The sequence below is a fragment of the Pholcus phalangioides genome, unplaced genomic scaffold, assembly GCF_987345545.1.
Source record: "Pholcus phalangioides strain wild (caught in Gottingen) unplaced genomic scaffold, Ppha-v1.0 ptg000003l_1, whole genome shotgun sequence".
NCBI classification, from domain to species: Eukaryota; Metazoa; Arthropoda; class Arachnida; order Araneae; family Pholcidae; genus Pholcus; species Pholcus phalangioides.
Window position 1 is genome coordinate 32,003,821 of NW_028301596.1, and position 24,385 is coordinate 32,028,205.

A 24,385-nucleotide genomic window follows, 5' to 3' on the forward strand; every position below is an offset into this window, starting at 1 on the left:
AAATGTTTATTATTACTGCACGATTTTTTTCTCCCAAAGAAATTGCCCATGGCATTGATGCTTATTCCACCTGTGGAAAAAAGTTGTTCCAGCCATTCTGACCGCAAAGCTACTTTGACATACAATTACACCCAAACACTTTATCTCAGGTTTGTGAAATTTCATGACTTTGCCCATCTTGTTAAGGCTCTTGGATTCATAAAATATAAATGTCCTAGGTTCCTTAGTTTAGTGGTAAAATGAAGATCTACCTCGAGCAACCGCAACGGTCATTTTGACTACTAGAAATATATTGACTTAATATGGTTGCGAAACATGCTGAAATAAAGGCTTATGTGAACATTAATATTGAGGGAACAGATGCTCTATCATGATGTCCTTTTCTCCTGTACCCATTTTGTGCCATCAAAGGATGCAAAAAGCTTGTTGTCATACATTATTCGATTCAAAAATAAAATTCTACAGTTGGTAAGCAGAGAAAATCTAGGTCTTGAGTACCATGCACATGCAACATTGAAATCATGAACAAAGGAAATTTTTGCCAGAAGTTATGAAATTTTGTTGCTCATCAATGTCATTGCTGTCTTCGGCATTCAGTGCACAATGTGATTGGCATCAGAAAACTGTCTTGCATATGTATTTTGCATTGCTCAGGATTTAGCGGCTATTCACAGGTTTTTCCATTCTGATCATGAAATCTCATTGCAAATTTCTCAAGCTTATTTCTTTCAAATTTTGTCTTTGGACTGCAAAGTGAAAATGAAGCCACGAGCCATAAGAGCTCAAAAAATCAGAGTCAAACCTCTTTTGTTGTAGTGAAGACAAGCCTTTTTGTTCAAAATTTGAAATGCAGGATACACGAACAAGGGTTTAATGCGAAAATAAGTTGAAGACTGAATAGATACTTATCAAGCAGTTTCCATGAAGATAAGTAATTTTTGTCAATTTTTCTCTATTGTGGTCAAAATGACTGCTATCTGTTGTTCTCGTGTTAAATCAATACTTACTCAACAGTATCCTTCATGGATCTTGTGAGACTTGAATGGCTTTGTTTCCACTGCATAATGGCATAGCATTTTGTCTTCCACTACGATATGCCGGAAGAATTCTATGCCCTCATCGTGACTCTGTAGGCTTTTCTTTTGGTCATAAATACCCTCACACACTTCCTTGGTCGCTCAGACTGTTCCTTCACTCTCTAGGCCACCTTTTTTCATCACTCACTGGCCTAGTCCTACTGCAGAGGCATATTTATGATTTTACCGCCTGTAGGTTATAGAAGTTTTACCACATTTCTCTCATTCTACTAATTTTCTTGACCACTCATTCCTCGGATTTGCCGCCCTGGTACACATCCCGCTAAGCTCCCTGTAATAAAAATAAAACCTGAACGATTAGTATAACGGTTACTTTTCACTTCAAACACAGGCCCATCACCTAATGCAGGGTGTTAAACCTTTGGCACACCAAAGGACACACTTGATGTTTTAATGCGGCTTGTGGGCCATTTCACTCTACTCTCATACACATTTTCAAAGAGTTTGGCAGTCCACTCGTTGAAGAGCCCTGACCTAGTTAAACTATATCACTGCTTCTGGTCCTGCTCACACAGGTTCGAGACGATGCCAACCATCTTTAATGAAGTAATTATGTGTATAAATTAAGCCAGCGGAAAAAAATTTCACGATGCAATGTAAAATTTTACGTGTTTAACAGTCTACTATTCAGCTGCTGTGGTGGCCCAGTTGTCAGAGTGACAGACTCGTATTGCTTGGATCCTACCGGTGAAACAGTGGTGGTCAGCTGCAGTTGGTTATCTGTGGTTCCCAACTTTGATGCACCAGTCTCCCCATTAAAAATTCACACTGCAGAGAACAACAGGCATACAGTGGTACGAATCTCCAATTATTGTACTTCTCTCATAGCTTGAAAAATAGATGGCAGCATTATAACAAACATTACACAGAAACAAAACTTCATGTTAGGTTCACAATGTAAACACGCACATTCCAACACGTACCAATTCAATAGAAGTTCAGCAGAAGAATATGGACGAGGTGCATGTGTCGTTTAGTAGTAGTCTTTACACAGCCCATCATTCAGTGTGTTTTGAATAGGTCTCATTTGCTTTCTTAATTGCCCTTTTCCGGGGTCTTTTCTCCCACTCGTCCTATTTTTTGGTAAAATGTCCTACTTTTCTACCAAATCCTATCAATAAAATTTGTGCAATTGATTTTAATTGAGCAGGGAATCATTGATATATTACAAATGTTGGAGATTACAATTAATGATTCTGCCAAAGCAGAAATTGTATCATCTTTAAGGTTATTTGGTTTATTAATTTTTCATTTGCTTAGTGTGAGGGTTCAACAAGTATAGTAGTCATTAAAAACGTCTGTCTGGATGGGAAAAATAATTTTGTATTTATTACTTCACATGGTCTTTGACAGTAACTAACATTCATCATTCAAAATTATGGTGCAAATAGGTGAACAACATGTTTGCATTACAAAGCAGTTACATACATAGGCCTATATTCTAGGTTCAGTGATTCTGATGCTACCCAATAACATTCAGTTGTCTTCTGTATTTTTAAGGCATGAAAAGGCATAAACGATATTTGCAATGTGTGCTCAGCAAAGAGCTAGAAATTAAAGTGCTTCATTTGTCAAAAGTGATTATTGGCATTGAACAGTAAAATGTAAACAAATCCCTTTAAAAAAGGATGGACAACACAGTAAAACTATCTGGGTCTCCTTGCCTTATTTACATCGGATCTTATAATTTACACATTTTGCACTGTGCTTCTGAAAGTGGTCTCGAAGGAGCGTCATTCTTAAAAAACGTATGTCTTCAAAATTTGCTGTGCATTGTTGTGCTGAGAGTTGACAAACTCTGCACTTTGGAAGACTACAAAAAAAAAAGTAATATATATGAGGAGAAACAGCAAAGAATTATCTGTGGTTGCTAGTACACTGTTTTAGCCAAAAATTGGTTTAGTACCCAAGTCATTTGTCATTTTGCTTTGGCTTGCGTCAATCTTATAGGATACTGAAGCTGTGCTATGAAAAAAAATAAGAAAAAAAATTTTTTTTGGGGATTTTTTTTTCATTATGTTAGGATTATGTTGTCTAAGGGGATTACCCTCCCCATCCTACTTTTTCTAATTTTTTGAGTGGGAGCCCTGCCTTTTTGCAAATTTGATGACTACTATTCATCAAAGATGCTCGCCTTTGCTACCAGCATCAAATACTTCTCAATTTTGGATGACAGCTTAACAAACGAGGAAAAAAAATATTTATTCTATCCAGAATCTTGGCGTATTTTTATTTGTCAACCGACGAATATAATGTGATCCAATCATAAAACTGATGAGTAAAAAAAATTTTGTTTTGCCCTGGAGTTGCTAACATTTTATATGTTTTTGATGACAACGGCAATAATCGCTTTAGAATAACTTTGTCCGATGTTTTGGAAAAACATTTTTATTTTCACTGTATATTTATTGTAACTAGCCGATTTTGGAATCGTTCTAATGCTGGAAACACTTGATTGAATATGTATATGATGCAGCAGAAAAAATGAATAAAATGATTGTATACGAAGGTACGCATTCAGTGTAATTCCTTTAATGTACTAATAACGTACTTTAATGTACTGTATAATGTTTTGTATCTTCAGTTGCCCTGAGTACAAGACATTCGCCCCCCCCCCCACATCCTTGAGCAGGGCCCTTAGGCTGAGATCTTTGAAAGTGACCTAGAAAGTAGGGATGCATGCTAGTGTACAAGCATGTGAATGACCCCCAAAAAAGAGACTTTAGAGCATGGTCTCCCAAACTTTTTGTTCCATCGCCCCCTTCATCAGAAATTTTTTCCTCTCATCGCCCCCCCCCCCAAGTCAAGTAAACCCATAGGATCCTATGTTAAATCAGTTGGTTCTATCGCCCCCTTGGACCATTCCATCGCCCACCAGGGGGCGATATTGCCCACTTTGGGAAACACTGCTTTAGAGAGGGAGGGACAAGGTCTGTGAGCGACCAAAAGGACGACAAAGAAATTGTAAAAAGCATGTGACAAAAAAAAGTCCCCCTAAAAAACAAAGACGTATTTGTGGGGGCCAAACAGCCTAGAACAGCAAATCTTCAGAATGAGTGGTCAAGAAAATTAGACTAGCATGGGAGAAGGGCAGCAAAAATTTCTCACTCCCCCCCCCCCCTCCCCAGGCTTTCAAGTCAATGTCCGGTTATGAGTGCTTAATTTTCTATTATTTGGACATTTTTCAAAGATTTTTGTCATAATCAGCGGTTTCATTCACCTTTGGCATAATTTTTGGCGGTAATTGCCTATATTTGAGGTCCTGAAATCCCATAAGTTTCTCGTAGAAATATGGTCACGCTCAGCTTTGTACTAATACAATCTGAAGTCCATGTAGAAATTTGTAGCTCTTGCTGCCATTCTATCCAGACATTCAATGAACACAAACAAGACTGAAGCCAGGCTCTGATAGGATGTTCCTGGCGGTATGATATTAAAGTATTTTTTGACAGCATAGATTGTAAGGAGGGGGGGGGGGTTTGGATGATTCATACGTCATCAACCATTCTTTATAAAAATATGAAATATTCTTAAAGACATCTTACTCTGTGTGCCAAACACAAAACCTTTCACTAATAGCTTGTAGGCACCTAAACTAACATTATTCCTATTGATAAGTGTCCTACAGAGCCACTTTGGTGATCTCTAACGGCCGTATTCACCAACACAGTTTCAACTGCAATCGCAGGTTAAACGATCAGCGATCGACACGGATTGGTTAAAATCCTTAATTTAACCAATCCATTTCGATCTTCAATCCTTCCACCTGCGATTTCAGTTGAAACTGTGTTGGTGAATACGGCCGTAAATGTTTCGCAGATCCAAATAATCTGGAAAGGTGTCCGGACTGCTTAACTGCTGTGGAACTGTGCCACATGCCTCTCAAATGATCTCTACATGTGCTACGGATGTGAATGTGCCACGAGAGTAATCTGAAAATGTGCCAGGGGTCACTTAAATAAATGAAAAATAATTCAGGTGGAGTGATGATCAAGTTTGGATCAAGAAGCTGAATTTTTCATTCGGTACAGTTCCTTACAAGCAAAGCCTATAAACTGAACTCAATGGCAAGTTCAGTTCTTTGGAGCATAAGGGGACGCCAAAAAAAAAAAAAAGAACTAAAAACATTGCCGAAACAAGGATTTTTGCTGCTCGGGGCAGACATGATTTCGCCAGCAACCCCCCACCCCCCACTTTAAAATTCGTCAATTTTACGTGCGTTTTCTTTGTTTCCACCTAAAATGAAGACGACAGCAGAAATTTTCATTCAGTACAGTTCCTTACGAGCAAAACCCACAAACTGAACTGAATGAGCAAGTTCAGTTCTTTCTTCGGAGCATAAGGAGACGTTAAAAGAACCTAGAACGAAGCAGACGACAGGTGAAATGAGAATTTCCCCTGTTTGATTTCGTGAGATACAACAACATAGACATTTCACATTTTGGTATTCAGAAACTCGTTTGCAAGTTCACTAACTCATCGCTATGTGGGGCTGTGTTCTGGTATCATATATGAGTGTCCTGTAAGTTGTAATTCGGCGTTTATCTCTTCAACCGATCGTCGTTAAAAACGTATGGTTTCAATTTAAAAAATACAGAAATCAACCTGTACCTACGGTGACCATACGTCCCGTATTTCCCGGGACAATCCCGGTATTTTCTGTTTTTTTTGGCAAAAGTGTCCCGGTTTTTCCCGTATTTTTCACGAAGCCTACTTGAATTTTTATTCTTTATTGAAGTCAAAGATTGACAATATTTTTCAACTCATAAATTATTTTATGATAATTGCAACTATATATGAGAATATTAATCTCCCACATTTGCCTTGAACGTTTGTTTTTCGTGGAATACATTTTAATCTACTGCAATTTGCAGCAATGCATCATTTCCCGCCATTGTGATTTTTCCGTAATTTCAACAATATTTGGCAACTTTGTTTGGTTTTGGCGATAATTGGCAATGTCCCGTATTTCTCTCGAGGAAATATGGTCAGTATACCTGTACCAGGTTTTAGAGTTAAAACACAGTGTGTCACAAAATAAAGAATTTAAATTTTTTTACGATTCCCTTGTCCTCTAACTTCCAGTGAGAGAAAGTTGTTGCTTTTTCCCTAGAGCTGAAAAAAAAATTAATGTTTCTAACTGCAATATTCCAGAGATTTTTGAATTAAAAAATCAGATAAAAGTTGGGGAAGAACAGCGAATAACCCTTCCCCTAAATCGGGAGGGGGGGGGGGTTCGATTGTATTCTATTAAGGCCCTCAAGAAATTTTTTTGACACCTGCTCCGATACCTCAGTTAGTGTTTCAAAGTAATATTCGCATATAATATTTTTTTAATTAATTAACAGAAAAATTTCACATTTCATCCCTCTGCAGGCTCGTTAAATTCGTGAACGAGAATACAGTGATACACACCCACGCCTCTGGCTACGTCATGAAACGTCACGATGGGCGATTCCATTGATCTTCTTTCGGTAAAAAGGTCGCAGGCAAAAGGAGCAGGTTGGTATTTTCCATTTTTGTCTTTTGCGCTATTTTAGCGAGTTCCCTCCCTTTTCACCGTTTCCCCTCCTTGGAAAATGAACCCTCCCTTCACGCGTCAAGGTCAGAGGCCAACTCGGTCTGGGTATACAATACCTCGGTTTTCGTCGATGATCCGTTCGAAAACAATCGGCGAAATCCGAAACCGACGAAAACCGAGGCAATTATTTCTATATGAATCAATGTAAATCCAATTAATTCGTTCTAGACTCCAAAATAATACAAAACACATTTTATAGAGAACAAATATAGTGTTTGATACTAAAAATAATAATAAGTTATTATTTTTAATATTTTAAAAATGAATCTAAAAGACTAACATAAAGAATAAATGAAAATTTAACATGTAATTCACATTTTTATACCTTTCTGAAGACTCTTCTAGGCGTATGGAAGACGGCGAGGGGGGGGGGGGTACAGATATTATTGTTTGGAAGGGAGAATCCTCCTCCATAAGGACCTTACGTGTTAAGGCACTATCTAGGGTCACTTCCTGGGGCACTATCCGAGTTCACTTCAATTCGGGCATCCTTGAATTTTCGCCAGACTTGTCCAAACTCGCACGAGCCGTGCCTAGTAACACTGTGCATGCGAGTGCACCTTTCGAATTTTTCGAACCAGCCTCTGCTGGCCTTAAAATTACACTAGCATAGTCCGAGGCATTTTCTTAATGAGATCGGCGTACAACAGTTTGGCCTTTTCACATACGATGGCCTCCGAAACAAAATTGCCATCTAACTGTTTTTTGATTGATCCAAATTAGTAATAACTGTTCTATATCGTCAATTGCTTGCTATCTTTATTTCGTTACTACATTCAAATAAATCTCAGGGCCGTCTTAAGAGTATCATGGGCCCCCGGGCCAAGTGGTTTTTTGGAGGCCCTACCCGGTAAATCCTAGAAAATTTCAAACGGATTTCATTTTTGTGAGGCCCCCTCTTCCCTTGAGGCTTCCGGGCCGTGCCCGGGTGGGCCCATGCGTTAAGACGGCACTGTCAAATTTTTCGTTACATTAGCCTTCTTTATTGGTTTTTTTTCCACCATAATGGAACTTATCGTGGATGGCGACATCCATGGAAGAAAGAATAATAGGAGGTGGCGCGACTAGCGCGTCCGTTGAGAAAGCATGGGGAATCGGTTGTTTCGTCTATTTCCTTTCGTTCATCCTCTCTATATATATACAAACCATCTCAACATACCTTTTTCAGTTCTCGACACTATATCTTCTTTCACTCCACAACGCTCGAGCGGGATCCCTATATATAAAATTAATTTTATGAACTTTTTACTTAAAGTTTATTCAGTTATTATTTTACTTTACGGATATCTGGCTCCCTTCGCTGGGAAATGTGTAGAAGACGGGTTCACTGTAAGCTCGTCCGAAGAGATGTTAGCCGGAGGACGTCGTCGATATGAAAGCCCAAGGTGGGCCGTCTTGTGGGGCAGAGGCTCCAGGAGCATCGTGTTCGGATGGTCGTTTCTGGTGGATTGCTTCAGCAGCGATGACCGATGTTGGATGCAGATGGAGAGAGGTGGCCACGGCCCACGGAAGAGTCGTCATGAGAGGTGGTGGCCCAGGAGCGTCGTCTTCACAGGTGTGACCCCTGGTGGATGGCTCCTAGCAATGTTGACTGATGTTGGATGCGGATGGAGAGGTGGTGGTCCAGGAGCGTCGTCTTCAGATGTGTGGCCCCTAGTGGATCGCTTGTAGCAGTGTTGACCGATGTTGGATGGAGAGAGGAGGCCTTGGGAGAGCCGTCATGAGAGGTGGTAGCCCAGGAACATCGTCTCCTATGATCTGGCAGAGTAAAGGTTGACGTTCCTTAGTATGGAAAACATTGCATGTCCCCCCCCCCCCCATGTTCTGAGAGGAGACTCGTCTTTTGCGTCTATCTACCCCGAGTACCTTGAGAAAAAAGCCTCGTTTTCGATAACTTCCAGTTTCGACCCAAAATACAGTTTTGATTGGTCGCGGAAATGTTACGTGACAGCAGTGTTAGGCTTTCACCCTTTTTTTCGGCAAAAACCCGTGAAAAAGATGACTCAATTGGGAGGAAGAACAAAATGGCCAAAATTTGTGTCGAAACATGAATTTTGCAAAAATCTGGAATTTTTGTGCTCTCGCACGTGGTATTTTGTGGAAGTGCAATATAATAGACTTACTATATAATAACTGACAGAAGCGCCACACTCATGGGGCCAAAGAGCCGCGGTTTGCCGACCACTAGACTAGGATGTGCTTCACTTTCCCTAGCCATAACTAAGGCGTCTGTATAAGGATTAGACGCTATTTGCAGTGACTATAGCCATAACAATAGACTGGGACGTGCATAGCTTTCCACCTTCACTATCCACTTATCAGTTCAGGTTTTATTGTAATTCTGTCATATTTTCTTTGCATTATGCTTTCTATATATGTTTTTGCGTCACTATATATTATAATTAGGGATACGCAAATTTCGTATTTACGAAATAACCACGATAAATGCGAAATTCACGAAATAAATGCGAAATTTGCCAATATTAATGAATAAATGCAGAAATTTTACTTTTTACTTTTTTTTTTTGCGAAATCTCGATAATTTAAATTTTATCGTTAATTCTTCCGTGTTTCCAAGCTATAATCGACACCTTAAATGAATACGAAACTAAATATGAAAATAAAGGAGCTAGTATCAGACTCCGCGCGTTACATGACTGCATGCTTCAAACTATTAAAAACTCTTCTTGGTGACAACATTTTGCACTACCAATTCTGGGCGCATAAAGGGTGACGCATTCATTAAAGACTTCAAAGGATTTAATTCTGTTGTATTAAGGAAAAGCCTACTAAACGTCAAACTGTTATAATTTTGCACATTACGAACTTAATAATCATGTTTACAGCTAAAAAACAAAAAAAAAATTAAGCGAGAAAATGAACTTACAGTTGCAGAATATTTTGAAGTTAAAAAAAAATACAGGACTTAAAAAAGTTCAGTCATGTGATTTAAAAAAAAATTTTGATCGTAATCTGCTTTTCTGACGAGTTCCGTTTTTTCGCTGCCAAATCTCGCCATCTCTGCAGCGTCATTATATCGATTCCTGTAGCTTCTTGTTGCTGAATGTAGTTAATTGCAGTTTCTAGCCTTAACTCTGTTCGTTATGTGAAATTCTGGAAGCTTAACAGTTGGTGCTTGATCTTATTTTATTTTTTTTTGCGATGGAACTGAAGGTCGGATAAACGAGGCTACTGTATATTGGAATGGAACAGAATGGTATTCTGCTGAAGACACACCAACAGAAGAGAGTTAAAATAAATTCACTTTACACATGGCATTCAATCAGTGTCGTCTTAATGCATGGGTCCGACCGAGCACGGCCCAGTAACCTCAAGCGCAGAGAGGCCCCATGAAAATGAGATCTGGTTAAAATCAAGGGCGTAGCCAGGGGGGACTTGGGGGTCTGGTCCCCCCCCCGAAATGTGAGAAAATGATCGAAAAAAGGGAAAAAGATGGCCAAATCCATTGTTCTGTCACTTTGGTCCCCCCCCGAACGAAATTTCTGGCTACGCCCCTGGTTAGAATTATCGAGAGTAAGCATTTCTAGCAAGGGTACGTACGTATCGGTTACATTTGAGCGAATGTAACCAATAGGCTCAAGGGTTTTTTTTTGAAGTTTTGTAAAAGATCTTTTACCAAATCGGTTACATTCGTTGAAATGTAACCGATGCGCTTATTGGTTGCATTTTTCAAACTTCATAAAACTATAGTGTAATAAATTTTGTAATCCCGGCCTAAGAAAGATTACACGGAGAAAAAGAAGCACATCACAAAAAAATATTTTACATGAACTTTTAATGTTTCCCCTCATGGAGGAGCAATTGAGAATGCGAGCAAATTTTACATGGAAATGAAAATATAAAATTTAAAATTTGAATTCCTTGTATTTTTTGGGAGCTTTTCCAGTGTCCTGCTGTTGCCTCTTGCGCTTGGTTTTCTGTCTAGCAGCGTGCTCTGCGACCATGTCACTCAGATCTTCCTTTTCGAGCTGAGACTGTTGTTCCCTCATAGTCTGTTCGTAACGAGCTGCCATGGCAGCAGTATCCATTTCCAACTCGCTCGGATCCAGAGCGACTTCGATCCCCTGTGGCGGAACGGAAGCCGTGCCCGGAATTTTCGTTTTACTCGCGGGAATCGCAGCAGCCAAATCATATATGTGAGTAGATCCCATCATCGCTGCGCCGACGCGTTCAGATTTCTTTTCGGGCAGTATAGTGTACAGAGCGGGAGTCTCCCCTCCTTCCATTTCTGCCTCGACTTTACGTTTCCTCAGTTCGATCATGTCCGGGGTTTCCATTCCTGCAGGGATGGAGCTGAAGCCACTAGGGGTGATGAGACCCTCTGCTGGTGTTACTAAACCAGTCTCGTCGGTTTCTTTCTGCTCGTCTTCGTCCTCATCTTCCTCGTCTTCATCTTCGTCCTCTTCGGAAGACTCAGACTCTAGCTCACCCCAAAGCGTGTTGTCGATCTCTTCCTCTGGGACAGGCGGCAAGTTTTCGGCCATTTGGGTCCCGAAGACATCGCCGTATAATGGACGTCCCATCTCGTCAACTGGGGGTTTTCCCCAGCCACCAGCGTGATAACCAAACGTGCAACTTTCCGGTATTGGAGAGTTCAGTCCTGGGATTTTCAGATTTGGATAGGAGGGAGGTGGACCGTAACGCTGCATGGCAATGAGCCACGGCGGTGGACATTTCTGAGCGTTTGGACCTACAGGCATACCCAATGCGATTCTGAGGTCATCACTGAGATCGCCAGGTTTTTTTTCTTTCAATCTCGTCTCGAATTCCTTGCCCTCGTAATACAAGTCTCCGTGGATAGTCATTTTTGGTTTTGTCTGCCACTTGAAGAAAGCGTCGTGCAATTTCTGATAATCTATATCAATTTTGCCAAGTTTCGGCCTTACTCTTTCCCTCATTTTGGCTTTCATGGTCTTCTGGTCCTCTTTTTCTTGCAGGGCTTGGCGCATCTCCATGATTCCAGTTCTTTTGATGAAGTCAGGGAGCTCGAACGCAGGCTTTTCAATGCCTCTTTTCCCTTGCAAATACTTTCTCTTGAAACACCAATGACGGGGTACAGGGACAGTGTTCCTCGAAGCTTTTAGATGCAGCAGCAGCACAGGGTCTTTGGCAGTAACATCATGCATTTCCACGAGTTCTGGTCTGCAGACCTTTTGTTTCAACTCAGCTACTGTCATGCGACTGAGTTTCTTGAGTTTTCTTTTAGATAGTTTTGGTTTATCGTCTTCCCTCTTATCATCATCTTTGTCTTCGAAGTCTTCATCATCATCTTCGTCCATGTCTGTTGCCTTTTTCTTGTCTGCAAGCTTACCAGTTGCGTCCTGCTTTGACAAATCCTTCAGAGGATCTGTAACAATGTCCATTTTTTCCTTCTCAGGTTCATTTAACTTGAATTTTTCGAACACTCTCACAAACTGGGAATACAATGGGTCTGAAGGATCCAACATGTCCTGTACATATTCAATATCGACATCAACGCCACTGTCCCTCTCAGCATCACTGCTCTTCTCCTCATACTTCTCTCCCTGCAAGTTTTTGGATTTCTTTGACTTTTTTTTCTTCTTGCGCCTTCTTTTCGAGTCTTTTGATTTTCGCCCAGTCTCTTCTTCCTCCATTTCTTCATCGTCCACTTCGTCTATAACCACAAGGCTGACTGAGGAGCTTTTCGATTTCTCCTTTTCTATTGTGGGCTGAACAACAGCATTGGGATCAACACCAAGCTGCTGAGCCCGTTCCATCTTCAATGCAAACACTTTCTCAACTGCCTGTGGCAATTTGATAGCATCTGGCTGCTCAGATTTTGAAGACATTGAAATTTTTATTTCCTCATTACTGAATTGGATTGCATCGGCTTGATTCATTTCATGTGTCACCAATGGTGCACCTGCAACGGGAGGATGAGGTTGTGCTGGCGGAGGTGGAGGGGGCACAGATTTCGTTAGAGCTGACTGAAGAACGGAAGGACCAGCTAAAGATGGAAGTGGAGCAAATGGCTGCATTTGACCTGCATTGGTGAGGGACTGCATATTAAGAGGCGGCATCATTGGGTGACCCCCAGCAGCCGCTGAAGTGATGCTAGGCGGAGGTGGCATTGTGCCTGGTGGTGGTCCCTGAATCATTGAAGAAACTAAAACAGTAGGAGGTGGCAGAATATTCACTGATGATAAAGATAAAGGGGGTGGAGGAGGTGGCGGCGGGTGCATCTGAATGCCATCTGAGCTGGGAGGCTGCTGCTGAACTGGAAGCAAATGACCAGGTGGTGCACTTGCTAGAAGCTGAGGTGGTTGTACAAGGGTTGAAGTAGGAGTACTGATAGGTAAACTTGAAGGCGGAGGAGGAGGAGGAGGGACACTCACTGGCGGCATCGTCTTCCTCTGTTCCTCTTCTTTTTTAATCAGGGCTTGCTGCTGAAGTTGGAAAAGTTCTTTTTCTTTCTGCTCTTCCATCATAAGCCGCTGTTGCTCTTCGGCAAGTAGTCTCCGTTGCTCTTCTGCGATTTTATTTTTTTCCTCCTCTTCTGCCAACAATCGTTGCTGTTCTTCTGCCATCCTTGTTTTCTCTTCTGCCATTAACCTCTGTTGCTCTTCAGCCAGGCGCAATTTCTCAGATTCAGCCATGAGCCTTTGTTGTTCTTGTGCCATTCTCATTTTTTCAGCTTCTGCGGCTATAAGCTGTTTTTCTTCTGCCTCTGCTACTCTGGCCCTTTCCTCCTCTGCTTCTCGTATGCAAGCTTTCTCTTGTTCTGCAAGTCGTCTTTCAACTTCTTCCACACGTTTACGTTCTTCTTCCTTTCGCCTTTGCTCTTTTTCAAATAGTCTTCTCTGTTCTTCCTCAAACAGCCTCCTTTGCTCCTCTTCAAACAGTCTTCTCTGTTCTTTTTCAAACAACCTTTTTTGCTCTTCTTCATATCTTCTCTTTTCTTCAAGACGCTGCTGTTCTTCCAACCGTTTCTGTTCTGCTTCTAGACGTTGCTTTTCCTCAAGCATTCTTTGTTCTTCTTCAATCCTCTGCTGCTCTTTGAATCGTCTTTGCTCTTCTTCGATTCTCTGCTGCTCTTCAAACCGTCTCCGCTCTTCTTCGATTCTCTGTTGCTCTTCGTATCGTCTCTGTTCTTCAATTCTCTGTTGCTCTTTGTATCGTCTCTGTTCTTCTTCAATTCTTTGCTGTTCTTCAAACTGTCTTCGCTCTTCTTCTATTCTTTGTTGCTCTTCAAACTTCCTCTGCTCCTCGATTCTCCGTTGCTCTTCAAACTGCCGCCGCTCAGCATCAATTCTTTGCTGCTCTTCGAATCGCCTTTGCTCGGCTTCAATTCTCTGCTGCTCTTTGAATTGCCTTTGCTCGGCTTCAATTCTCTGCTGTTCTTCGAACTGCCTTTGCTCGGCTTCAATTCTCTGCTGCTCTTGGAATTGCCTTTGCTCTGCTTCAATCCTTTGCTGCTCTTCGAATTGTCTTCGTTCTGCTTCTACACGTTGCTGTTCCTCAAACTGTCTTCTCTCAACTTCAACACGCTGCTCTTCAGCTACGCGTTGTTCTTCCAGTTCTCTTCTACTTTCTTCTTTTGCTTCAATTTGTTGTCTACGCTGATCTTCGATCTGCTGCTGCTCATAAGCCAATAGGTCGTATTTTCTTTGCTGTTCTTCTTCGAACTGCTGTCTCTGCTGTTCTTCAAACTCCTGTCTTTGCTGTTCTTCAAATTGCTGAGCAACAGTAGGTTCGAAGGACTGGACAGGATCTCCGTAATCACTAGACCATGTTTCGTTTTCAAAACCTCTTTCACTGACAGCTGCTGAAAAATTATAAAATTCAAATCAAAGCAAGAACATAAAAGTAAATCCACAATAATAATCTTGGTTGGAAATAATCAAATTGGATTTTTTTTATCAGTATATATGTTATGGTAAATATGATAAATCTTGTTATTTTTCATAAGGGCTGACCATTTTGGTAAGTTTGATAAATTTATCACTATTACTGGTGGTATCCTCTTTCAAAGTGATGATGGCAATACATTATACAAATTAAAAATAAAATTAAACAAATTAAAAATAAAATTAAACAAATTAAAAATAAAATTAAACAAATTAAAAATAAAATTAAACAAATTAAAAATAAAATTAAACAAATTAAAAATAAAATTAAACAAATAAAAAAAAAGGAAAAACTGGAATCTGTTAAAAATTGGTGCAATTTCATCAAATATAATTGAATCTTCTGATATAATCGAAATATCTGATCGAATAAAACAATTTTTTTACTTCATTATCAATGATCTTCACTACCTCAGCAATAACCCAGTGATTATGCTTGAATTTCAGGAATGTGTATTTTTCACAGAAAATCATGTTACTCTGAAATCGCAATAATCTACTGGAAGTCAGGGTATTTAGTGTACAGTGAAACCTCACTACAACGATACTTGATACAACAATAAATCCCTCCGCAACAAGTTTTTTCTTGATCAAGAGAACATCATTATACCAAGATTTTACTGTATCAGGGTTGGCAAGTTTTTGCTATAGGTGGAATAAACCATGGTAAAAACTGTCCCAGCAAAAATAGATTCTTTCCACATTTATGTATGCAGGGCATTGCTATGCATTTATTTTTCCATTCTATTTATTTTCCAAATGACAGTTTTGAACTCAAACTCTGGTTTAATAATCAAACATTTTTAGGGTTGGCAAATTTTTACCATAGCTGGGAAAAACTAGAGTAAAAAACGTATTGAGGAAAATAGGTTTTTGCCAAGCATATAACAAATTGATACCTGTATCATTTAAAAACAAAAATAACTTATGACGACCCTGATCACCCCAAAAGATGGGTGGTCGTTGCATTTGATAGGAAAAAATATAGGATAGTCATTAAAAATAATTACATTAGAGACTTTTCCTACAGGTTTTTGTAATGGAATGATCACTATAACATGGGGTCATTATAACGGGCATTGACTGTGTCTCTTTGTATATAAATGTATTTTCTACCAGATTACTTCATAATTCAGTATAGATAATTCCAGATAATTATGTATAAAGTTGATTGTTGTAATGATCTGAATTCAATGATTCAAGATAATACACACTGAGTCAAATGTTTCATTTCATAAAACCATTTTTTGCTGGAAAATGACCAACCCTGTTTGAAACAAAATAATTTTTGGCATAATCATCTCATAATGACAACTTTTAATTCGAGAATATGCTCTTGGTCATAATAAAGGTTTAAAAAGTTTGGTTTATGAAGATTTAAGAAGTCAAAGTTAAAATTAGGGCTGGTTTGATTAATCAATTAATCGGGTCAATTAATTAACCAATTGTTAATTGCAGTTAAAAATGTTAGTTCAGTTAATTGATTTGATCAATGATTAAAATTTTTATTAAAAACTTGAATTAACTTGATGTTTTTGATGTCATAAATCATGTTTTATACAGAAAATTTTGGATAAGTGACCATGCTTAAAATATTTGAATCAATATTTTCATGAAATTAGATTCAACGGATCTTGATGATTTCAGTTTCAAATTGAGTTTGATGGTATTTTTAGAAGACAAAACTAAAATTTATTGTTTTTCCACCATGAACAGACATTTCCAGTATTCTTGGAAGTATCAGCTCATCTCCTCGCAAGTACCATTCGAGAGGAGTTTCTAGGCAAACAAGCAACAGTATAAAGTAGTTTCAAAATCAGTGAATAATAATAAAAAATAACTGATTTCTTTTAAAAAAACAAGATCCAAGTGAAGAAAATACAGGTTTTGGCAGCATATTACATATTATTTGGTTTCAGCATGTTAAATGGCTTGAAGCGGGCAGCTTTAATTTCTTAACCTATTCTCATATTTGTTTACATGTACAGAAGAGGTGAGCGATATTAATAAAATGTTTTTATACCATCTTAATATTATATGATCACAAAAAATATTCAAAATTTGATTGATTGATTAATCAATTAAAATTTTTTGATTAACCAGTTAAAAATTCTAATACATTCCCAGCCCTAATTAAAATCTTAAAAATTATTTCAAAATTAGATAAATTTTCACAAATTAGTCCAAAGCAAAGAGTAAAACCAAAGTTGATTGACAAAAAAAGAAAGCTATTCTTATATAAAATCACTTTCATTCCAAAACGATACAGAACTGTTATTTTCTTCAATGTACATGTACTTAAATTTTGTATCACTCACATTTCTTATCAAGATGTGTGTGAAATCAACCACAATTCAGCCAGTGGTTTTATTTTCTTACTCTTAAGTTTCATATCATGGGCTACAAACCTCAATATTCCCAGTCTTCTTGACATGGAGGAAAACGGGGACAGAATATTATCTGGAAGGACTATTATAAATTACTGGACAACATTCTTATAAAAAAAATAAGAATTATTCTCAAGTTATTTATAATAGTCCTTAGGATAGGGTTTTTGCCGGGACAGTGGCAAAACGTGGAAAAAACCAGACAAGAATTGGTAAAAATGAAAAAAAAAAATTACAATTTTGATGGATACAGTTTTCCACAATTTATTTTTCCCTCACATTTCTATTAATATTATTGAAGTCACTAACTTCACTGTTCTTATTAAAACTAATGAAATGAGAAGAAATTTTCTAATCTCATTTCTATGATACAATTCATATTGTTGAGTTTCATTAAGAAAACACATTGTTACGAAAAATATCGGTAAGTAATTTGTTGACGACCCCTCAAATTAACAAAGCCATGAGGAAAAGAAGCAAGATCATTCTATTGGTTGAGAATATTCCTGCAAAAGTCTGCCCTGTCTTGAAGCACCACTCTTCGAAAACTACGAGCGATGCTGGAATCTTCTATTTCTCGAACGTTTGATTGCTCTTTAAAAATGATGGAATAGAAAGAGTAGTTAAAAGTTGGACTTAATATCAGTGAGAGATTCTTAATTGTCGACCACGTTCTTTCTGCTTACAGCTGTTTACTGTGAATAAATTTGTGATGTCCTAAAGATTGATTCATCCTCTGATCATTTCAAGGACTTGAGAAATTATCAGGAACAATATGCTTTACTAAGAACTTGTACAAGCAACTTGCTTGGCAAAAAATGGTTTTTATTCATATTTATACCTACCTAAACCTTTTGTCTGATTGAAAGGAAAACAGATGATTCCAGAGTTAAAAAAAATATTTGTAAATATTTCACCTTTGTAAAATAAGCTAAGATTCCCAGAACTTACTTCATGAAAGTAAAAGTACAGATACAGCAAAAACTATTTTTGCTAGGGCAGTTTTTCCACTATGGCAAATGGCAAAAACTTGCCAACCCTGATAGTCCTTTCAGAAAATATTTTCGGATTGATATTCTCAAGTTATTTAGTGAGGTTATTTGGTTATAATACATGTTATTACAAATATTCTTGAGAATATTCTCTGGAAAAATTATTATAAATAACTTGGGAATAATCATTATTTGCAAAAAGTATTTTCTCATAGAGAATATAGGCCTATAATAAGACTCAATGAACATACAATCAAATTTTTTATCACTTGTATTTCTTTGCAAGTTGTTCAATTCATACATGTCCTACAAAAACTAGAAAGTAGGACATTTTACCACAAAGTAGGAAAAGTAGGACGAGTGGGAGCCCTGATGTTGTTTTAATTTTCTCGCTTTAGAAGATTAATATGGTGGGCTGCGAACTTTAATTTTCCTCTTCTTTCTATTGACAATTTTTTTATGCTATAGGCCCACGTATAAGGTTCCGAATTGCTCTTGCACCAATTTTAGAATGCCACTTCTGTCAAATTCATTCCAATGTATGTTCCTTTCCACCACATAACAACTCAATCACCAATTTTTTTGCGCAGAGTTCTCATAACATTCATCTTTCACGAAAGTCCTATTTTTCTGGATATTGGGGTAGTTTTAAAAGAATTCCCTCTCATGGCATACCTTCTGCAGTTGTCGAATGGTGAATAAATTCTTATCTATACTCATCTTTACTTAACCCTTTATCTACTGATGGTACTTTGAAGTACCAGGATTTAGCTAATTTGCTACATACGAACATGCCAAAGATAGGATTTTCTCATCATTTGCTGTTTCTTTAAAGTTGTATTCAATTACACGCTATTGTGAATAATTAGTCTGCATACCCGTTTTGAACAGTTCTGTACCCTCTGAGAATAGGAATATTTATTTTTTCTGTATAGTTATTTTTGTTTGCAGGAAAATAACGAAACACAGCTTCCCTTTTTCACAAATGTGAATATAGCCTAATCAATTTACCATTTTATTTGCTATTATATATATATTTAATTATTAATAAACATGTAGCATATTATAAACATACATAGTATTTTTTTTTTAATTTTGGAGACATTCATTACCAAGTAAAAATAAATCAGTTATCTTTAACTTCAAGAATATTTCAAAGGATTATTAGACAATTTTACACCCATAAAAATAGATGAAGATTCTCATTGAGAATAATAAGAATATTTCGCATCAAGAATAACAATATATTCTCAAGTTATTTAAATAATAGTCACCTCTTCCATAGAATATTCTCCGTGAGAATATTGCCTATTCCCTAGAATTATCCTCCATGAGAATATCACAGCCGCCAACTTTTGAAAATGAAAATTAGAGAGATTTTCGCGCGAACCCATATTTTATGCTAAAACCACTCCCTAATAAATACGAAAGGGATTTTTACAAATAAAATAGGGATTTTACCAGGGTTTAAGCTACGGTCGCATTTTTCGCAAAATGCGAAAGAAAATCATAGAATGCGAAAAAAGTAGCAACCACTTTCGCAAAAATGCGTACAGGAGGTACGCAACGAGTAGACGTCCAACCATCAATCATTACATTCGCTTTTTTGGGAAAGGAATTTTTTATCCAGCTTAAACCCTGGATTTTACACACATGGAAGTTAAACCATTGGGAATAAAATCCCTACACAAAAAACATGTGAAATTGGAGGCCGAAACTTCAAAATGGTGATCTAAAAAAATAAATAAATATTGCGTTCAATCAGAAACACTGTGAACAAACATTCTGCGCGAATGACCCCAAAATCATTGGAAGATGAAGGGAAAAAAACATCAATTTTTAAAGGACACCGACTTTTTGTGATGATGGCAGTCTTTCCATGATCGATGTTTATGTCCGTAACACAACTTGTACAAAAAGGAAAAGTCAGCGCTCTTCTGGAACGTTTGATGAAAGGAAATTCATAGAAATAAGTATCTTTAAAATTGATTAAATATGTTTTTGCTTATCAGTATTCATGTTTTGTTATACAGCACGTACGTAACTTCAACAAAAGCAATTTTGACCATATGCGTGTCACTATAATCTTCAATTATTATCCAGGACTATTGGCTGCTAAGCCAATACGATAAGACACCTGCATGATAAGACAAACAACTTGTTACCATCAGAGGGTTTGTAAAACTTCCTAAAAAAGGGAATTTCCCCATTTACGAAATTTAACGTCATTTCGAAAGGAGAAAAAAAAAAGAGGCTTCATCCCCACAAGAAATTCCTTAAGAATTGTTTTTATAAACAGGGATTTTCTTAAATAAAGTATAGAATTTTTTGGGACAATTAGGGATTTTTTGTGATTTTTGTAAAAATTCGGGAGATTTAAGAACTTTTTGGGAAGTCGAGGGATGAAGCTAAAATTTGGGGGACTTGGCAGCTATGGAATATTCTTCTATATTCTCCTCGATGAGAATATTCTCAAGTTATTTATAGAGTATTTATTATAATATGCAGTACATTATAAATATTCTTGAGGATCTTCTCTAGAAGGACTATTATAAATAACTGGAGAATATTCCCATTAAGAATAACAAGAATATTCCAAATTTATAATAGTAAGCATTCTAGAGATTATTCTCCTAAAGATAAAATTCTCGAGAATTTTACATCTCTACATGATACTTATACAAATGAAACAAATCATAAATAAAGCATATACAGGTTTGTTTCTGTCAAAAAATACAGTGATTTTGACTGCCTCTTTTGTTTTTCTTTCGTGTTTTTTACAAACAGATGAATGAATCTTGTAAAAATTCTATTGCTAAATGATATTTTTTAAATTTCTCTCGCTCCAGAAAACTTCGACTTCAAGGAAGAAAACTTTAAGAAAAGTTAAAATTTCCCCTTAACACTAAAATACGAAAAAAGTTGCGAGGCTGAATGAAAACTTTGACTTGAACAGATATTCAAGTTATCATAATTCAATTTATCACAAATTGACTGGATATTGATATTATCTAATAAAAAAAGAGTGATTTGAGTGAGCATTGAGAATGAGGAAGAAAATAAACTAATGCTTTCCGCTGCATTATGATTACACTTATTATTAAAAATTACAAAATTATATAAGTTTTAGCCAAAAGAAAACCTTCTAAAGTTATTCTTCAGCTGCAATATAATTACACTTTCTGTATTCTTTCCACATTAGTTGGCATGCCGTAAAAGTCTGGAGTCATTCAAAAAGCTGGAATCTTGTCTACTCCCGGCATGGCCAGGGAAAGCAAGGTTCATTCAGGGTCATGTGACACATTTAACAGGACTCGACAAATTGCAAAAAAGTAAAAAATTAAGTGCCAGCAAAATTTTCTGGTAGCCAAGCATATTTTTTTGCCCAGAAGGAAAAGAAAAAAACCAGCCAAAGTATTTTTTCAGGCTTTTCTGGTTCCGTGGTAACCTTTCCCCATATGGGTAAAAAAACTAACAAAATTCTGAAATCTCTGCATTTTCCTTAGACTCTAATTTAATCATCAAACGGAAAATTTTAGGAGCCGAAGACAATTTTTTAATGACCATGACGACCATGGATCTATCAAGACCTGAGAGAAATTGTCTAAGGGTGCGCATGCAGCCCCCCCCCTCTCAATTTTTGAACCCAGTAACCCCACACTAGATATGCACTCAGACTGCTAGGTTCATACACTTACACTTCCAGCACAACTTACTAGGTAGTAAATTGCAGATGGCGATAGACCTGAGTTGTGCTGTTTGAAAAGAAAAAACCTACTTCAGTCCCGTATTACGGGACAATTCTTTATTACTAATTTTTTTGGAATTTCTTTTTATACATTTGTCTCATATTGTCAATTACAAATTCAAAGTGCTCATTTGAATTTGTGTTTAATAAAATCGTGAACAAACAGCGTTTCCATCATTTATAATGATAATTATGGCTAAAAATACAAATATTTATCTCACATATTTGTCAAGTTAAATGCTTTTTTCTTCAATATTCTTCTGTGATTTTAACTACAATTGAGAATATTGTAGACTCATGGGAACGCTTTCAATGACCTGTATTTTTCCGCACTCAAGACCCCAATTCTTGTTTTTTCTAATGAAACATGGTGATCTAGTCATTTGAATATTTTTTGTTCACATTTTTGTTCACTACCATTTATAGCCAGGGCCGTAACTAGGATTCTTGACGGCCGGGGCAAACATAATTTTGCAGACCTTACAACTTTAAAATTCAATAATTTCATATGTTATTTGTTTTCACTCAAAATTGCCTGCCCCCCCCTCTAATTCTGGCACTGTTTGCAGCAGCCCTCTACTTTCCCACAACTTTTAAGTAATTTCAGCAGTAATAAGCAAATTTGTTTCATATTGTGAATTATTTAGCTCCAATTTAATTCCTGCACAACTTTCCTTGATTAGGTGTGGCGAACCTATGTATGAAAGTATAATTTTTATCTCAACCCTTATGGAGATAATAGAAATAATATCAATTACAAATATTGAATAATTTTTCACTCGGCAAAAATTAAATTATCAAGTCGGAGACAAGACTGGCTTCGTCATTGACGCTGACCCAGTACCTCTGCCTGAAGAAAATTCATGACATCTCCGCAGACCATAGATTGAGAAAAACTACCATAGAGAGACGAGCCTTTATTTTCTTGAAACACGCACAGTAGCGTAACTTGTAATGTCACACTGCAGCCTTCTCTACCTCAGCGAATGGCCTCCAGGCGGCAGCAGTAGAGCTGTTTTTCAAGCCCTGAAACATAGTGTTTCATAACCTTCTGTTATTTACACAACAGCTGTTGACGAGAAGTCATTTGGAGTTGTTGAAAACAATGTTAGTTTTGCATTGTCAAACTGGAGTTGGCAAGAATGATTTTTAGTCTAGGATAAATATCCGAAATCTAGAAAGGTACATCTATGTTGCGAGTTTTCGACCATACATTCATTCACCACCTGCACCCATCATGGTCTAGATGAGCTTGTAATGCACTACGAAGGGGCTCCACAGCGTGAAAGGTACTTAACTAGAGGGTTCCCCATACCCTAGAGTAATAATACCCTTTTAAAAATAAATTTATAGTATCAAAACAAAAAAAGTAATTCGATTCATCCCAGGGATCCTCCCCAGACCGGATGTGTTAGCTTCGCCATGTAATATAATTATGAGGGCAACTATTGAGCTGTTTCGAAATGTGATTGAAACGATACATTTACTTCCCACGCGCAATGCTCACTCACGAATTACAAAACGGTGCTAAATGAATTTATACAATCAAGCGTGCACAATGGTTATTATAATAGACGGTATTTTAATACTAACTGGCTTCCTCGATTTCCTTGAGAACGACTTCCCGAAGGCGTCGGACCAAATCGGCTTTGAGCCCAGACGTCGACAATCCTCTCTGGCTTAATCTCTCTTTCAAATCAACGACCCGAAGCTTGTGCAGGTTATCAGGGTCTAAATCCGCCATTTTGCCGTACGATAGATTTGTTTGCGTTTCGCCGCACACGACTGTATTGTAATTGCAGCGAATTAGCACTGTAAACAAAGATTCAAGGGCTTTAGCCTGCGAAATATTTCTGACTCCATCACGTGGAAATTATGAGACCATATATTATCTTGAACAAAACGGGAGTTTTTTTCCCAAATAGTAGCAATTTGAGTTTTAAGTTACGAACTTAGAATTTAAAATTTTCAAAGTTAGCTTTGGGAAAAAAACGGAAAATTTTTACTGAAACGATGAGATAGCTGAATATTATATTAAAAAAAAAATCCTGTCCTGGTAAATAGTTATATGGTTACCGGATGACAGACTGGTCGATGTGGTGGTCAAATGGTCATAATGATGGGATGCGACCCGGGTTGGATTTGAACCCCACCATCGCCACAGTTGTGGTAGGTGGTATGGTGGTATGCGGTTTTCCAACTTCAAGGAGTGAATATGAGCCCCTGTCTCCCAGTTTAAAAAATCACTCCGTAGAGTGCAAGCAGACCTACAACACAATACTGACATAACAAAAAAATTTGACCATTTCCATCTTTACTTATGGAAGGCAGATGGCAGCTCAGGCACCGGAACCTAGAGGCTGAGGGCATTTGAGCCCCCAATAAATTTCATAAGGGGGCTGAGACCCCCCCCCCCAATAATTTCTGAAAAAACAATGCAATGCACCTCCCCTCTCCTACGTACCCGCTTGAGTTCTGTATATACGGGACGACCAGCAAATTTCAGCCCTCCCAATGTTTTCTTCATGTCGGCGCCTATGGATGGCAGCACCAGCAAAAACACGAAACGCATGATTCTGACAACATAAATACGTTAGGGGCAAACAACACTCAAAATATAATATCCGGCATGCACCACTTCGATGGAAATTACGTAGAGGAATGCGTGTTCCGTAGGAGTGCAGGAGTGCA

At 37.8% G+C, this 24,385-nt stretch overlaps 1 protein-coding gene across 2 annotated transcripts; it reads right to left on the reverse strand.

The window, feature by feature from the left end:
* Positions 1 to 10,459: 10,459 nt before the first annotated feature.
* On the reverse strand, positions 10,460 to 23,482 carry LOC149088414 (uncharacterized). 2 transcript variants are annotated; one of them, XM_089247499.1, is made up of 2 exons: positions 23,288 to 23,482; positions 10,460 to 14,485 (listed from the first exon to the last, which is right to left on the reverse strand). In XM_089247499.1, exons 1-2 carry the CDS (start codon positions 23,436 to 23,438, stop codon positions 10,545 to 10,547), a joined length of 4,092 nt encoding a protein of 1,363 aa, XP_089103625.1. In that variant the 5' UTR covers positions 23,439 to 23,482; the 3' UTR covers positions 10,460 to 10,544. The 2 variants fall into 2 exon arrangements, with proteins under 2 accessions (XP_089103625.1, XP_089103626.1); XM_089247500.1 differs by having other exon boundaries at positions 10,460 to 14,482; positions 23,288 to 23,476.
* Positions 23,483 to 24,385: the final 903 nt, after the last annotated feature.

Bases quoted from the DNA above. Each gene is read 5' to 3' on its own strand.
- LOC149088414 (XM_089247499.1), bottom strand. From the start codon at position 23,438: ATGGCGGATTTAGACCCTGATAACCTGCACAAGCTTCGGGTCGTTGAT. The intron at 14,486-23,287 runs GTTAGTATTAAA...ATAATTTTTCAG, and splicing joins CAAGGAAATCGAGGAAGCCA to CAGCTGTCAGTGAAAGAGGT.